Source organism: Phascolarctos cinereus, unplaced genomic scaffold (genome assembly GCF_003287225.1).
Source record: "Phascolarctos cinereus isolate Bilbo 61053 unplaced genomic scaffold, phaCin_HiC Scaffold_5;HRSCAF=322, whole genome shotgun sequence".
Taxonomy (NCBI): domain Eukaryota; kingdom Metazoa; phylum Chordata; class Mammalia; order Diprotodontia; family Phascolarctidae; genus Phascolarctos; species Phascolarctos cinereus.
Genome location: NW_027555958.1, coordinates 267,239,744 through 267,255,817, shown reverse-complemented (window position 1 = coordinate 267,255,817; position 16,074 = coordinate 267,239,744). Strand labels below are relative to the sequence as shown.

The 16,074-nt window shown below is 43.4% G+C and overlaps 1 protein-coding gene across 21 annotated transcripts in view; it reads left to right on the top strand.

Annotated features, from left to right (window-relative positions):
- RBFOX3 (RNA binding fox-1 homolog 3) overlaps positions 1-8,136 on the top strand; it is a 1,090,709-nt gene extending 1,082,573 nt beyond the window's left edge. For 20 of the 21 annotated variants that reach the window (XM_078155837.1, XM_078155842.1, XM_078155841.1 and 17 more), the window contains 2 exons: positions 364-442; positions 3,249-3,864. In XM_078155837.1, coding sequence (XP_078011963.1) covers positions 364-442; positions 3,249-3,293 — 124 coding nt within the window. In that variant the 3' untranslated portion in view covers positions 3,294-3,864. Of the gene's footprint in view, positions 1-363; positions 443-3,248; positions 3,865-6,008 lie in introns of those variants that run through there. The other variant, XM_021000828.2, reaches the window with a different exon arrangement.
- Positions 8,137-16,074: the final 7,938 nt, after the last annotated feature.

The window sequence follows — 16,074 nt, the reverse complement described above, 5'->3', positions numbered from 1 at the left end:
TCTCTATCTCATCAAATACAACATATGTTGTACGCCAAGTTATGTATGAAAACACGGACAGACCCTACCCCACATTTCTTGAGGAGCTTACATTTAATGGCAGAGGGTCTGACGGAGAACAAAAAGGGCATGTGGTTATCTGCTGTTAGGAGCCACCTCTTTTTTAAGAAAGGCTTCCTGCAAGAGGTATACTAGGCCTTGGGAAAGCAAAGGAAGGTGACCTAGTGGATATGGGAGTCTGAAGTCAATAGACTTAAATCTAGGTTTGAGAAGTAGGCAGACATCCCTCACCCCATTTATTTTCTTTCCATCGCATCTGCTTCCCACCACTACCACACCTTACCTGTTCTTTTTGTTCCCTAGTTATGGCAGAGTCTATGCGGCTGCTGACCCTTACCACCATGCCATTGGCCCTGCTGCAACCTATAGCATTGGAACTATGGTAAGGAGGTTCAGCCCTGCTTTGGCCATAGATTGGTTCAGCTGTTCATGGTCAGAAAAAGCTATTATCCCTAGAGTGCAGAGAGAGGGGAGGGTGTATGTTGGGGGGTTGGGGAGCACCATTAGAGACAGCCTCTGGTTGAATCTAAAATAACTTTCCATGGGGTCAAGAAGTTGGGAAGAAGGGAAGAGAAAGCCTGGCCCCTATAGGTATATAGTACTCCTCTCCTCATGTTCCCATCTTAAGCTGGGAAAGGGACATCATATATTACAGTTTGTTGGCCCCTTTCTGTGTGTGTCTCTCTGGCCTTCCAGTCTGTGTCATATCCCAGGTCAGCTTCCCAATCTTCAGTGGCCCATTATCCTGAATCCAGTATGCCACTGAGAGAGATCTCAAACAGCCTCCTCCCTTCCTCAGTGATACCCTTCTACCCACAGCAATAAACTCAGTTACCCCAGGTGCAGAAGTGGTCCCCCTAGTCCCTTCTGTGTTTCAAAGTGCCAGTCCTCTCACACACATCACCCAATCACCTACAGCTGAGGAGAGGGGGCCTCATACCCTCCATTGCTCCCTGCTCCCTAAGGTGCTTGCTCCAGGATTCTCTCTCCCTGGATTCCATGGTCACCATTGCATGGGCAGAATGGTTGGGGTCAGGAAGAGAGAAAGAGTGAACTTCTGATGAGCTTGGCTTGATGATGGTGATCTACAGGAGAGCCTGTGTGTATGTGTGTGTGTGTACACATGCCAGCAATAGTCACAAAAACCCAGCCCCATTGTACAACGGGGTGTTCTCTCAATAACACATCAGCCTAATAGTAACCCAACCCCTCATCCCGGCATTGTACTTAATGTCGGTTTTTAGCTAGCTTGGCATCCAGCATCAAAGATGAAAACTGTTGGGGGGAGGGAGAGGGCCAGAGAAGGGAAGTGGGGAAAGTGGGTAAGGTTCAATCCAACAAGATTTTTTTTCTTTTCTTTTAAGGTCCCTTGATTTTTTATTCTAGTTTTTTTCTTTTTAATTTTTGGGTGTTTTCAATCCTCAGAAATCTAATCTTGCCTGAGGTTGTCCCTGGCAACACCGTGGGCTAGATTCAACCCCTTACTGTCTTGCTCTCCCTGAGACCAGTGACTCTGAGGAGAGGTACTCAGGCCCTAGGTTGGTGTGCTTTGTAGTGTTTTCTTAAAAATCCCAATGCCTTCAGTTCAGCTGCTAGCTAAAAGCTTTCATTAATTAATTAATAAAATCTCTTTTTGTGTTTTAACATTTTTTTAAAGAAACTTTTATCTTTTTTGTCAACTTTTCAACATTTTCCATTTTCTCCCCTTTTCAATTGAAAATAGACAGTAGGGTGGGAGGGGAAAAAGAAAATCTTTTGTGCAGGGTAATGAAGTGAGAAGCCAGCTCAGGACTCCAGAGGTTGGAGAAGAGGTTTGGAAACTTGAGGGAAACAGGGATCCTTTGAGAAAAGGGGAGTGAGTAAGTAACCTGCTGTACTGGCAGGGAACTACCCTCTTGCTCATAAAAGAAGAACACAGAATGATATATTTAGAACTAGAATGAACTTTAGAGGTAAGCTAGTCCAACTGCATTTTACAGATGAAGAAAATGAGGCTTAGAAAGGTTAAGTGATTAACCCAAGTAGAGCTGAGATTCATTCAAACACACGTCCTCTGACTCCAAATTCAGTATTCTTTCCACTATACTCTTAACTATACCTAGGATACAAAGACTCTGCTTCTCCACCACCACCACCAACCCATAAAAAAGAAAAAGAAAAGTCCCTATCCTTAAGGGAGCTTATATTCCCTATAGAAGGAAATACGTGAAGCTCAGAGAAGTGATTTGCCCAAGGGCACACAGCTTATAAATAAAGAGGACACTCAGACCCTGGTCACAGCAGAAGAAAACCTTTGGACATGTATAAGGAAATCCTGGCTATTATTTGGTAGCCCTGGGCATAAATGCTGTCTATCTGATGTGGCCATTTGGCTTGGGCCTTAAAACCTCCATAGCCCCAATTCCTTAATCAAAATTAGGTGGTATTGCATCAAAATAAGCAGGCCCTTATCCTCCCTAGATAAAGCCTGCTTGGAGTGTGCATCCTGTCATGAAGTCTCATTAACTCATGGTCATAGGATCACAGTATTTAGAGCTAGTCAGATTACTTGATCCACAGATTGATTTACTGCAAAAAGCACCTGTAATGTGCACATCACTGTGCTGGGTGCTCAAGAGACAAAAAAAAGAAAAATGAAGTCCTTGCTGTCAAGGACCACCATTACATTCCTTTCCCTAAGGAAATGGAAGCCCAGAGCAGGGAAGTAACTTGCCCATGGTCACACAACCTATAAATAGCAGAGCCTACTAATTTAAAACCATGCCCTCCAACTCCAAATCCATTGTTTTTCCCACCATGTTAGGCAACACTCCATGAGAAATCAAGGGCTACACCAAGGACTAAGAATTAACAGAGAGGAAAGAAAAAAATGAAGGCAGGTACTGCTGATAGCCACTTCCTGTACTTGCTCCCAAAGACTCCCTCCCTCTTGGCTTCAGAGATACCACCCACTCAGAAATAAACTAAGCCCCTCAACCTGGCCTCTACTGCCCTGTTGCCATGGCAAATTATCATATACCATTGATCAATTATTCTCCCCATGGAGGGGGAAGAAAACAAACAATGGGGGAAGAAAATGGGATTTGGCTATTTCTCTTTTTCCTTTCTTTTTTCTTTTTCCTTTTTTTGATTTTTTTTCCTACCAAAAGACAATACTGATTGGCTGTTTTTCATCTTTGATGTTGCAGGCTAGCCTCTGCCGAGGAGGGTACAGCCGCTTCACCCCCTACTAGCAAGAAACCCAGCCCCTAACAGCATTCACACTGACTGCTTATTCCAAACCAAACCAAACAAACTAGACACCAGGCAGATCCTCCGGGAAGACAAACTGCCCCACCGGGTCAGGGACATTCACCGCTGACCCTCCGCGACTCTAAAACCATAGATTTTTACCTCCAGTTGTTTCTCCCCGCCCCATGGTGGTGTGTGTGTCTTTGTCCATGACTGTACCTGTATGTTTGTAACTAATTTCCTGTATTGAGTTTGTCGGTGTTGTTCCACTCCCAAACCATCAAGGTATGGTATACAAACTGGGGGCCATGGGAGGGGGGTAGTAGGGGAAGGGCAAGAATCAAGAAGTTGAGCCTGGAGTCAGAAGACCCACCTTCCCCATGACTCTGACCCCTCAACTCACAGCTACCCCCAAAGGGTTAATAAAACTGGCCTTTTGCCCAGGCCAATCCCCCTAATTCCACCCTATTCCATCTTTACTCTTCCATCAACAGGCTGAAGTTAGGGAATCTTAGTGAAGAGAGTCAGGGCCACAGACCATATGCCATTCTCCAGGTTCCACAGTTCATTTAATTCTCCCATTCTGGTCCTTGTCTCCATGCTTTATCCTTCTACAGCTACTTATCTCCCATCTCTGCCCAAAGGATCTTGAAACTGCTAGAAGAAGTCTTTTCCATGAAGAGAAGGGCAGGAAAAGGGAATCAGCACTCTCCTGTCCTCTCTTCCATCTTAGATCAACCCCTTACCTCTCTCTGCTTCTCCCTCTCTCTCTCTTTCCTTCCCTCCCTATTTCTGGTCTTCCTCATCTCTTCTCTCAGCTGAAACAAATTTTTAAAAAATTGAATTATATAGATTCCAACCCCTATGGAAGTCATAATAATGTCCTGGCCAAAGTGTTCTTTGCAAGAGATGAAAATGGAAATGAATTCTCCTTTCCCTAGTTCCCTGCATCTGTCCATATGCCTTACAGGTCCCCTATATAACGGTCCTCAAATCTCTCCTCTGTCCTACGACCTAGAAACAAAGCCATCAGTGTCCTAGCTGTGGAGTTTCCCTAGCCCCCTCCTAAAGTGGCAGATTTTATTTTCCCAGCTCTGTCCTTGGTGTGTGCTGCCTAGCCAAAGCATCTCCCTTCCTGTGCCTAAGCTCAAAAAAAAAGAAGTCTTTAGTTTGAGTACTTGTATTACTTTGCCCTTCAAAAATTAAGCTTCTTATATAGGGACTCCTCACTGCTGGATGGCTCATCTCAGGACTGACTCCCTGAATCCAGCTCCCCTTCCTACCACCTCCAACTTTAATGCAGATAGATTTTTTTTTTTAATGAATGTATTCACATGGCCACAGAGATCTGCCCAGCCTGGCTCAACCCAGCCCTACAATACAGTACATAGATCATGGCTTGGAGACCCTCTGGCCAATTCATAAATATTAGACCTGGAAGAGATCCCTAAAAGGTCATCCCTTCAAAATTCTTCATTTTATAGGAGAATGTGAAACCCAGAGATGTCACAGCAAGTGAGCAGCAAAATCAAAACTAAAACTCAAGTGTCCTGGATCTCAACCAGGCTCCATTGCAAGTTCATGTTATTCATGAGAAAACTTAGCTTTTCGGTTCTAGTTATTTTACAGAAAACTCCGTGCAGGGAGTTTAGAGGGGGCCAACCAAGGCAAGGGGTCCCTTTTTTTCTATATCATCCATGGATTTTAAATAAGCTACTCCCTGAGCCTTTTTATCAAGTGAGATAATATTTATGAAGTGCTTAGCACAGTAGTAGGCGCTACATAAATGCTTATTCCTCTCTTCTTCCCCCTTTCCTTTTTATGACCATCCCCCTAGTGGGAGTAAGCATGGCAGGAGGTTTTTCATCTTTGACTGAGGAAAGCTAAGGCACCTGGTGTCTGGAAGGGACAAAGGCTCCCTACCAGCTGTGGGACTTAGCTTCTGCTATAAACACCCTGCCCCACCCCCCACATACATCCCTGTTTGGAAAACTGTTCCCATACTTCCCTTCCCATCACCCCTCTCTCAGGTGTCCAATTTGTCTCTTCTCTTTTGTTAAAATTCACCTTCTGCCACATATTTACCACCGCTTTTTCACATCCTTGTTCTATTTGCTGAACACTATTCCCACATGCCCTTGTTTCCAGCCCCTTCTCCACCTTTTTTTATGCCCCTCAGTCCTTGCTGTCCTAATCAGCTACAATTGCTTCTTTTATGCTAGTTTATCTCCTTCTAGCATCTCCATGTTCTAGGTAACTCAGAGCTTAGCCATAGTCTTGTCTCCCTCCCTGACCTCCAGCTTCCAGTTCCTACTTTCCTATCCCTTCACTATATATATCCCACCAACCCTAGAAAGGGTAGAAGGATAAGTTAAAATCCATCATTTTGATTGTAAAGCTAGCAGCCTCCTGGGGGTTTGGGGGTGAAATATGTATGTATGTATGTATATAGTGAGGGACTAGGGGATAAGAATCTCAGCTGGGACAGTGGGGTCCACTGTTCTCCCCTCCTCCCCCTGGGGCAGTTTAATTTGTTAAAAAAAAGTAAATATTTGCCTCAAGCCAGGGAACACCAACTCCTCCCCACACTATCTCACTATCTCCTTCTGGGTTCAAAGGCCCTCCCCCGTGTCCAGGGCCTCTGTGGCCTTGTCTTTGCACACAGTGTGTTGCATCTGTGAAACTGTGCAAGCTTGGCTTTTTTGTTTCTGTTGTAGTGAAATCTGCTGTTTTCTTCTTGGACCGTGAAGGGCAAAAACAAAACAAAACAAAACAAAAACAAATAAAAAAACAAAATGAAAAAAAACACAAAAACAAAACAACGCCAAAAAAACCCTAAAAATATTTTAAAATGAAAGCAACAAAACTTAAGCAGAGAAAAGAAGCAATCAACCAAGTGACAAGTCCCACATAGAGGCCACACACAGGCGCCCAGCAAGAAGAGTCCAGCAGGAGGCGCTGTGTACCCCGCACCCACAAAGTGAACACCAACCTGATGGCACCAAGGGGGAGACTTTCCCCAACCTCCGTCTCTCACCCCTTCCCTAAGCTGGCAGTCACATTGGGGAACCCCTCCTCTTCCTTGGGCTTATGAGGGGTGAGAGCCAAGCTTTTGCTACCCCAGAGATAGCAGGTTTTTTGCTACCATGTCTTCCTCTCAGTCTCCCTTTACTCCTGGGTGGTGTAGGGACTGATAGGGCAAAGTGATAGAAGAACAGAAGGAAAACAGGATATAGTGATCTTGTTCCAAGTGGCTTGGGAATAGCATGCAAAAAGAAAGAGTTGGGGCTGGGAGCAGCTGGGGAGAAAAGAGGGGAGGGAAAGAGAAGCAAAGGCAGTTTTGCATTCCCAGGAGCTCAGGCTTTGGTGCATGCCTAGTCATCCATGGGTTGAGTTTTCTGGGTCTGAGCTCCCCATGCTGTGCTGGCAAAGAAAATGTCCTTGCCCTCACCCTAGTGAAAGCGATGTGATGTGCTGAGCAGTGTATCACATTACAGTTTGCCTGAATGTTATTTGACCACCAGTCCTCGAGTGCCAACTCCCTTAAAAAAATAGAAATAAAAAAGCATTGGCAGGACTCCAGGAAAGCCAGAGTCCACAGATTTCTCCTCCAGCCACTCACTCTCTTGGCTCCCAGACAGCAGAACAGAACAAGCCCAGTCTCTGTCTGGGAGACCCAGGCGAAAAGGGGACATCCAGTGTTCCTCTTATGTAAGAACTTTGAAAGGTGGGTATCCCCTGCAGCCTTGCCTCTTTCAAAACTACTTTCCTCCTCTACCATATGCAATTCTATAAGACAAGACTTGGAGCCATTCAGTGGGGCTGGGGGTTCAAAACAGGTTTTTGTTCTGGCGGCTGAAGTTGATCTCTCTAGTTTTGCTACCTGGTGCTCTGCTCTCTCTCTACCAGCTGCTCAAGATCCATTCCCCTTGGAGGCCAAGGGGCAAGTGGCTGGAGGGGGTATTGGACAGAGCTGAGTGGAAAATAGACAGGAGTAGCTGTAAGGGTCTGACTCTGCTGGGGGGCAGAGGAGAAGGAAGCGGGCAGCCTAACTCAAGATCTTCATCTGCTCCACTGGTGCAACTTCACAGCAAGATTAGGTATCATGGTGCTATGGGTTTAGGAAACAAACCATAGCCAGGGAAAGGAACCTATGAGAAGAGCCAGGGAGTAAGGGGCAGTGTGAGGGGAAGAGAGGTTCAGAGCTGACTCAGCCCCACAGTGGAGTTTCAGGCCTGACCCTCAGTTACTGCCCTTGGTATTGTGGCTGGGTTTCCAAAGTAGTGGCGGCAGCAAGAGGTCATCCTTCTGGAGCACCTGGGAGGAGAGAGGGACCTTGTTTAGCAGCAATGGTAGGGACAAATAACAGATGGCCGGGTGGGAAGAGGAAGCCCCTGCCAAGGTAAGGATAACTGGAGTAGCCAAAAGGAAGGGGGGAGAGGGGGAATAGGCTCCCAACATAGCTCTACTGTCTCATGAAACTTTAAAAAAAATCAAACAACAAAAAACAAAACCCTCACTTTATATTCAGCATAAGCGCCTGAAGCTATCGAAATGGAATTCTCCTTTTCTATTCCTGATGTACATAGAACCCAATCCCTACCTCTGGCCATTTGTCTTCTGTATAAAGCTCCCCCACCCCTTCCATCTGCTGTACTGAATCCTTTTCTCTTGGCAGCCTCCTCCCAGGCCCCTCTTCCCCCTAAATTGATTCCCCTCCTCCCTTCTAGGACTGCAACAGAGCCCCCAACTTCCTTTCTTACCATTCTGTATGCTTCCAAGGTGTGACCATTCAAATTAACAGTATTATTATTAAGATTATTAATAAAGATTTCTTTCTTCAAACCAGGACAGCTTTTTGATTGGGGGGAGGGGCCGAGGGTCCTGGACACAGAGGATGGGAATGGAAAGGTGTATGATGGGCCCTACTGGGGAGTAGGTGTTCCAAACTGAGTACATTCTCTAAATGGTTCAGTTCTAACTTTGGCCAAAGCCAGACAAATGACAAATGGCTGAGACATCCCCCTCCCCACACACACACAAGAAAAACTTACCAGACATGGGGTTATTAAACCAGTAAGGTCCAAATCCCAAGTCACTCTTTCCTTTTGGCTCATCTCCAACATCTCTAAAAGAGAAACGTGGAGAAGCTTTCATATTAATTCCTGGGATCTTTTAATTTAATTTTTCAATTTATTTTATTTATTTATTTTGCTTTTTGATGTGGCAGAGTTAAGTGACTTGCCCAGGGTCACACAGCTAGTAAGTGTCAAGTGTCTGAGGCCGAATTTGAACTCAGGTCCTCCTGACTTCCAGGCTGGAGCTGTATCCACTGTACTACCTAGCTGCCCCATCCTTTAATTTTAAAGGGAAAAAAAAAAACCTTTCACAACAGCCTTGTGGTACCAAGGCTTCTGTCTGCCCTTATCCATTCAGGTATCAGATTTGGGATAGATGATATCAAAGGTTTCCCTTCCCGTGTTAAATCCTCTGACCCCAAGATTTCCACTGAGAGATCAGGCAGTGAAGGTTTTGCTACCATTGAATTCCAGTCAAGTTTCCTAAGCAGCAGGGAATCTATAATATAGCTTACTCCAGGCAGAGCTGATAAGGAAACCAAAGTCACACCCCCAACCTGGAGGCAGCTCAAAGTGCCACATTGTCATTCTAACTCAGAACATTCAGAAAATAAATGGATCGTGCATGAGGCCAAGCAGAGAGGGAGGACAGAGGGCTCATCTCTGTCCATCCAGAAGAGAAGCTATTTGAGGTCCTACTGGTCCTGTTATATAATCTCATTAAGGTTTAATGATGGTTGAACAATCTGAACACCTCCCCACCTGAAGAAGAAAAAAAAAAGCTAAAGAAAAAGAAACGGGATCTGAATAAAAGTGTAAAAGTAGTTTCTTTGGCTTTCTCTATTCCCTGGATGGGTGGGTCAGCAGAAGCCAGAAAAGAGCTAGAGGCATCTGGTCTGGGGACAATCTCTCTTTGATAAGAGGAAAATAAGGAATAAATGACTGGGGGAGCCGGGATGGAATAGAACATACTGCAGATTAATAAAGTTTTGGTTGTGTTTGGTGGGGTTATGGGGGGCAAGGTAAGCGGCCCTAAATCACCACTCTTGCCAGAATTGCACATCGAGAAAAGTTGAGTTCTTCATTTTTCAAAACGTCAGATAATTTATTTCAGTGCAATTACATCCACCAGAGGGGCACCAGCTTAAATGCCGAGATATTAATTTTCCTGCATATGAGGCTTTCTTGTTGGTGGAATTGGGGACTGTGCTCTCAGGGAGTTGGGGCTGTGTGATCCTACCGTGCCATGCTCTACTAAACCCCCTTACTTCTAATTGCTTGCTCACCAGACTGTGAGAAAATAATTGCCACTATAAATTTTCTCTCCTCTGCATAAAATATTCTAAGGAACCTCTACTAGAAAAATGACTACATGCAAATAAATGAAACCAGGCATCAGTATTATACTGGCTACTAACAGGTGGGGTAGGAGTCAGGACAGAAACCTGAGGAGATCGGGGCCAGCATGAGCATTCGGTTTGGGCAGACGACAGACAATAGAAACCACCTCTGGTCCATCAAGCTCAAACATGGGGGAACGAGCAAATACAACCTCAGATAATTGCTGAAAATAAAAAACTTGGCTCTGTAAGTGGTTCCAGATTTTAGCATCTCTCTTCCCCATCCGTAACACCACAAAGGAAGTACCACTCCTACTGGCAACACCCACCAAAACAACTTCAGCTTTTGAAGATAAGCCACAGCACCAGGTGTGCATGACAAGATTTGACCCCATCCACCAGAGGAACCTGTGTGAGATGTTCCACTCACTCCCTCACATTTCCAAGCAGCTGCTGACTCAGAAAGCATCTTTTCCCTGGCTTGCAGTTATGTTGCTTGTTAAGAGTGTGAGGGATGTGAGTAAATTACCCACAGAATCACAAGAATTGGAAGGGACATTCGAGGCCACCTAATCCATCCAGTACCTGAACATGAATCCTCTCTAACACACACTAGCAACTTGTCATACAAGCTTTGTTTAAAGACTGCCACTGAGGGGAAACTTGGGGCAGCCTGTTGAACTTCAAGATGGCTCTAATTGTTTCTTAAGTAAAATTTTGTCTTTTCATTCCATGAAATCCACTTTTTTTTCTTCCCCTTTTCACCTGCCCCCAACCTGAGGAAAACAAAACCCATTACAAATATGTATGATCAAGCAAAACAACTTCCTACATGGGCCATAGAACAGCTCTAGTTATTCTGGTTTTTCTCAATAGCAAGCCTTAATTTGCCTCCTTGCAACTTCGGCCCAGTGCTCCCAGTTCCCATCTCTGAGGTCTAGAGCAGAACCACTCTAACCTGTCTTCTAAGTGACAGCTTTTCAAACATTTGACAACACCCATCATGGCACTCCTATTAATTATTTTTATCTCCAGGTTAAACTTTCCCAGGTCCTTCAACCCATCCTCATGACCACAGTTTGTGGTTTATCACCCTTCTGGTCACCATCCTCTGAATGTTTTCCAACTTACTAATGTCTTTCCTAAAATGTGCCCAGAATTGAACACAATCCTACAGATGCTGTCTGATCGGAGAGAGTACCAGACCATCGACTGGCTAGACCTGGACGCAGTGTCTCTTATCTTAATGAAACCTAAAATTTCATTCTTTTGGGGGGGTGTTTTTTTAAAATGCTGTATCATATTACTGACTAACATTGAGTTTGTAGTTCACCAAGTTCCCAGAATTTTTCAGATAAACTGCCATTTGCCCATCTTGTACTTATGATGTTAGGACTTTATACCCATTCCTATGTAGCATCAGTGCTAACCCCCTCTCATATAGGAGGTCCACAGAACAACTCCTCAGGTTCAAGGTAAGTCTATATTCCTCATGAGCTCCCCAAAATGTGTTTATTTGTTTTCTAATTAGAGGACACAATTAGTTCAAAGCAAAGGCATTTATTGAAATATCATAGTAATGATTTGTAATACAAGATCAAATAGAGAGTACATTCCTCCACAAATATGTACAACACTAGCAGGGAGAGTGAACATGCATAGGGATCACATATGAGGGGCAATTCACACCTCTGATGCTGTAGGACTTCTGATATCTTCTAACGATGTTAACATTCTGCTCTCACTAGGTCTGCTTTTGGCTGGTTACAGTACTCCACTAGACTCTTGCTGATGTGCTCATCTCTTTAGGGTCAGCTCAGCCATCTCAGCTTCGGTCTGCTAGTACCTCGTGGCTAACACTTTTCCCTAAAAAGAGCAGGCTGACATAGTTGTAGCCACCACAACCAGCTAACAAAAGCCAGGCAGAGTGCCTGAAGGCTAAGATTAAGTTTTTCCTTTCCATCCCTAAATCACAGGCTGAGGATCAAAGCCTTTGGTTATGAATAACACTCTGAAACACTCCAAAAAGCCTCACAGGCCTAGCTGTAAATGAACTTTAGCCCCAACAAAAGGTAGGATAAGAAGGCACCACTGGCCTAGCCCAAATTTGTTTTTTTTAAGCATGACTGCCAGTAGCAAAGCCTGTGTGCTATGGTGCTGAATTCTAGCCAACGAAAATTTCAATCCCCCAATACTTATTAAATTTCATCTTTTAAATTTGGTCAGGTGCTTTGGTGCTGAATTTTAGCCAGTGAAAATTTCAGTCCCCCAATGCCTATTAAATTTCATCTTTTAAATTTGGTCCAATGTCCTAACCTATTGGGATCTTTCTGTATCTTGATTCTGTTAGCTATCCCTCCCTGCTTTGTGCCATCTGCAAGTCTGATAAGCATACCATCTGCTTTTATCAAAATCATTGACAAAAATCATTAAACAGCACAAGGCCAGGTAAGGATCCCTGGGACATTCCATTAAAGACTTTCCAAGATGATATCAAATCATTTAAGTCCAGTTGTTCAGACAGTCCCAAATCTACCAAACCGTAGCTTATCTAGCCCATATGTCTCCATTTCCTCAGCTTTCTCATCTGTAAAATAAGGCCATGTCCTCTAAAATCCCTTCCTGCCCTATATCTATGCTCCTATGTTCCTTTCTGGAAATCTGTATGTTCGCCCTTTTCCAATCCTATGGCACCTTCCTATTCTCTACCTCTTTTCAAAGAATGCTGAGAATCATATCTTCTGGTTCTTTCATTACCAGAGGACATAGTTTATTTCAGTCTGGTGACTACAGCTCATTAAGGACAGCCAGGTGCTTTGAATATTTTCTTACTTCTCTCGGGTATCACTTCTCCACCAGCCATTCTTGTTCTATCACTTCCAGTCCAAATATCACTTTTCTTGGTAGAGAAAACAGAAGCAAAGTGTAGGCTGAGCAGTGCTGCCATTTCTGTTGTCACTTATCATCACCCCATACACCCAAAAGGGGTTCTATCCCTTCTACACCCTCTTTTCTCCAGCATAATTTTAAAGCCCTTTTTATTGCCCTTCCCCACCAAATTCAACTTGTTCTTAGCTTTAGCATACCTCACATTATTTTTATAGAACAAAGTTTACACTTCCATATTTATTCTCCATTACCTGCCTTTCCTTCCATCTTCAGTGTGAAACTTAAAATCTAAGTTGTTTGGTGAATTCACTGTCACATCTATCTCAATTACTTTCTCCTTAACAGAATTGTTTCTCTTTGTGTCTTCAGAATTTTATTCTTGAGAGTTTCCGGTTTCTTCCAGAATGACTTTCTCTAGAGACTTTTAATCCATGGAATTCTATCGAGTTGTTGGGTTTTTTTTAACCGTTTGAAATTTGCAAGCGAGATCACTTCCAGTTTTCCTCTCTTCTATCACAAAATGTAAGACGGTATAGTCACTTCTGGGAACTAGTTTCTCCTTATTGGTGAGAATCAGATCCAAAATAAAAATTTTCCTATGTTCCTTCCTCTACTTTATGAAGAATGAAATTATTATTAAAGTCAACAAATTGGGGACTACCAGGAGCCAAGATGGGAGAGTAAGAAGTAAGTCGCTCTCACTCTCCTTTATCGACCTCTAAAAACACCAGAAAATATCGCCCCAGGAAAAACCTTGGAACAGCTGAGCCAGCAAAAAGACAGAGTGCAACAGTCTTTTAACCTGGGAAGCTTGGGGGATTAAAAGGAAAGGTCCCTCTCACTCTGGTGGAAGGGGAGCTGTATAGGAAGGAGGCATCCCAGCAGCAAGCTAGTGGCAAGCCCCACCTTGGCAAACCAGCGGGAGATCCTGAGTGCCAGGGTGGTGGAGCAGGCAAGCACCAACACCAGGACCCCCCTAAGTGTGTTGGCACAGGCAGGAGAACCAGTGGGCAGGCATCCTCCAACAGCCAAACCTTCTAGTGCTTCAGAGCAGCTGTCCTCCAGGAGCCAGACCTCCCTCCACCCCAAAAGCTTCAGTATTGCTGACCCCAGCTCAGCACCAGGTAAACTGCCATACCCCTACAGTCTCCAGTGCCCCTTGTGCTCCAGCAGGACAGCTCAACTTTAAAAGCCAGGAAACAGGCAAACATCATGAGCAAAAAGCAGAAACAGATAATGACCATAGATTCTTACTATGGGGACAAGGAAGATCAAAACACAAATTCAGAAGAGGACAACAGTGTCCACATACCCACATCCAAAGCCTCAAAGGGGAATATGAACTGGTCTCAAGTGTAAAAAGTCTTCTTGGAAGAGCTCAATAAGGATTTTAAAAGTCAAATAAGAGACTTAGAAGAAAAATTGGGAAAAGAAATGAGAGGTATGCAAGAGAGTGTCAACAGAAGGACAATAACTGATTATAGAAAACAAGTCCTCAGAAAGTAGAATTGGCCAAATGGAAAAGGAGGCACAAAAACTCACTGAAGAGAAGAATTCCTTAAAAAGTAAAATGAGCCAAATGAAAAAGGAGGTACAAAAGCTAATTAAAGCCAACAAATTGCTACCTCCTATACTTTTGAAAGTAAGAACTCCAATAGTTGTCTGGAATTCCATCACTACTCAATCAAGCCAACTTGCCATGCTTATGCCAAACTTCTCATATTTCATCTTTCTGCCCAACTGGTCTCCAATGACAAAACTGCTTCTTTTTCTGCTCCCACTGCTCTTCAACCTAAATGTTCTCTACCATGCTTCTCAGTTTTGCTTCTTAGATTGCTTTGCATTGAGTATACCTTTTTAAAATATAATATTATTCAACTCCCCCCCTCTATACATATTCAATTTTAAACAAAACCAAAAAACTTATCCCATATTTTGTTTTGTGATAAGGTACACACACCCTTCGAAACCATATTCCAGTCATTAATATCATTCCACCAAACCTCAGTGACATCTAAGAAGTCATGTTTTTCTCCCAGTGTTTGAATCTCCTCTCTTGAATTTTGTCACCTGTACACTTTTATCTGTCTTCTTACATTATTCTACTACTCTTTATGGTACCTATCTCCTTCCCTCTATCCTTTTTTTCAACCCAAAGACCTATTAATAAAATTTGTAAAACACCAGGAATTTACATTTTGACATGCCTGGTTAGGTTCATGGCTGGTCATTCTGTGGTCCAAAAGTCAAGTTGCTACCTATATGGCAACTAACAAGTTTGACAGAAGCATAGAACTCTGGGATGCAGGTAGTCAGGGCTAACCTTCCTCCAGAACAGAGGTTCTTAACCTCTTTTGGAACATGGCCCCCTGTGACAGTGTCTAGGGACACCTATGGATCCCTTCTCAGAATAATGTTGTTAAATGCATAAAATAAAATATACAGGATCACAAAAGAAATCAATTACATTGAAATACAATGATCAAAGTATTGTGAAGGGGTTTGTTTTGTTTTGTTTTTAAGTTTAGAGTCTAGATTAAGAGTTACTTCTCTGGAAGAAAGGTACAACCTAAAGAAAGAAAAGGCAAAACAGTAACAGGGACAAAGCACCATCCTCCCACTACCGACATACAAAGAAACCTTAGGTATCCTACATCTTTCATTAGGCTCTGGCAATTCTCCATGAAGCCCCCAAATTCCAAAGGCCAAAGGGAGAGCAAAGAAGCCAGGAGGCCTGTGCTGCCACCTGGTGGCTCACAGTACAGTGTAGCAATCTTTTCTTTTTTTTTTTCCACACTTTTATTTTTTTTTTTTAAATTTAAATGTTTTTATTTTTTCCATATACTTTTGAGTTGAAAATTTTTCTTCCTTTTCCTCCCCCCCGCCAAGATGGTGCACAATCTGATATAGGCTTTACATTTACATACCCATTAAACATATTTTCACATTAGTGAAGTTGTAAGTAAAAATTAAAACCAATACGAAGAACCATCAGAAAGATGAAACAAAACTCAACAGAAGGTAAAAATAAGTGATAGCGATTCGACTTCCATAGTTCTTTCTTTGGATGTGGACAGCATTATCCATCCTGAGACCTCTGGAAATGTCTTGGATCCTCATAATGCTGAGAAAGGTTCAGTTTAACAATCTTAGTCATTGCATAACATGGCTGTTATTGTGTACAAAGTCCTCTTGGTTCTGCTCACTTCACTCAGCATCAGACCATATAAGTCCTTCCAGGCCTTCCTGAAGTCAGCCTGTTCATCATTTCTTATAGCACAATAGTATTCCATTACATTCATATACCACAACTTGCTCAGCCATTCCCCAATGGATGGGCATCGTCCCAATTTCCAATTCTTTGCCACCACAAAAAGAGCTAGCAATCTTTTCTGATATCACAAAAGCTAAATATTGATTTCTTGCTCAAAGTATCCCAGAAGAGGCCACTAGGTACATCATCTGGTGACAAGTTG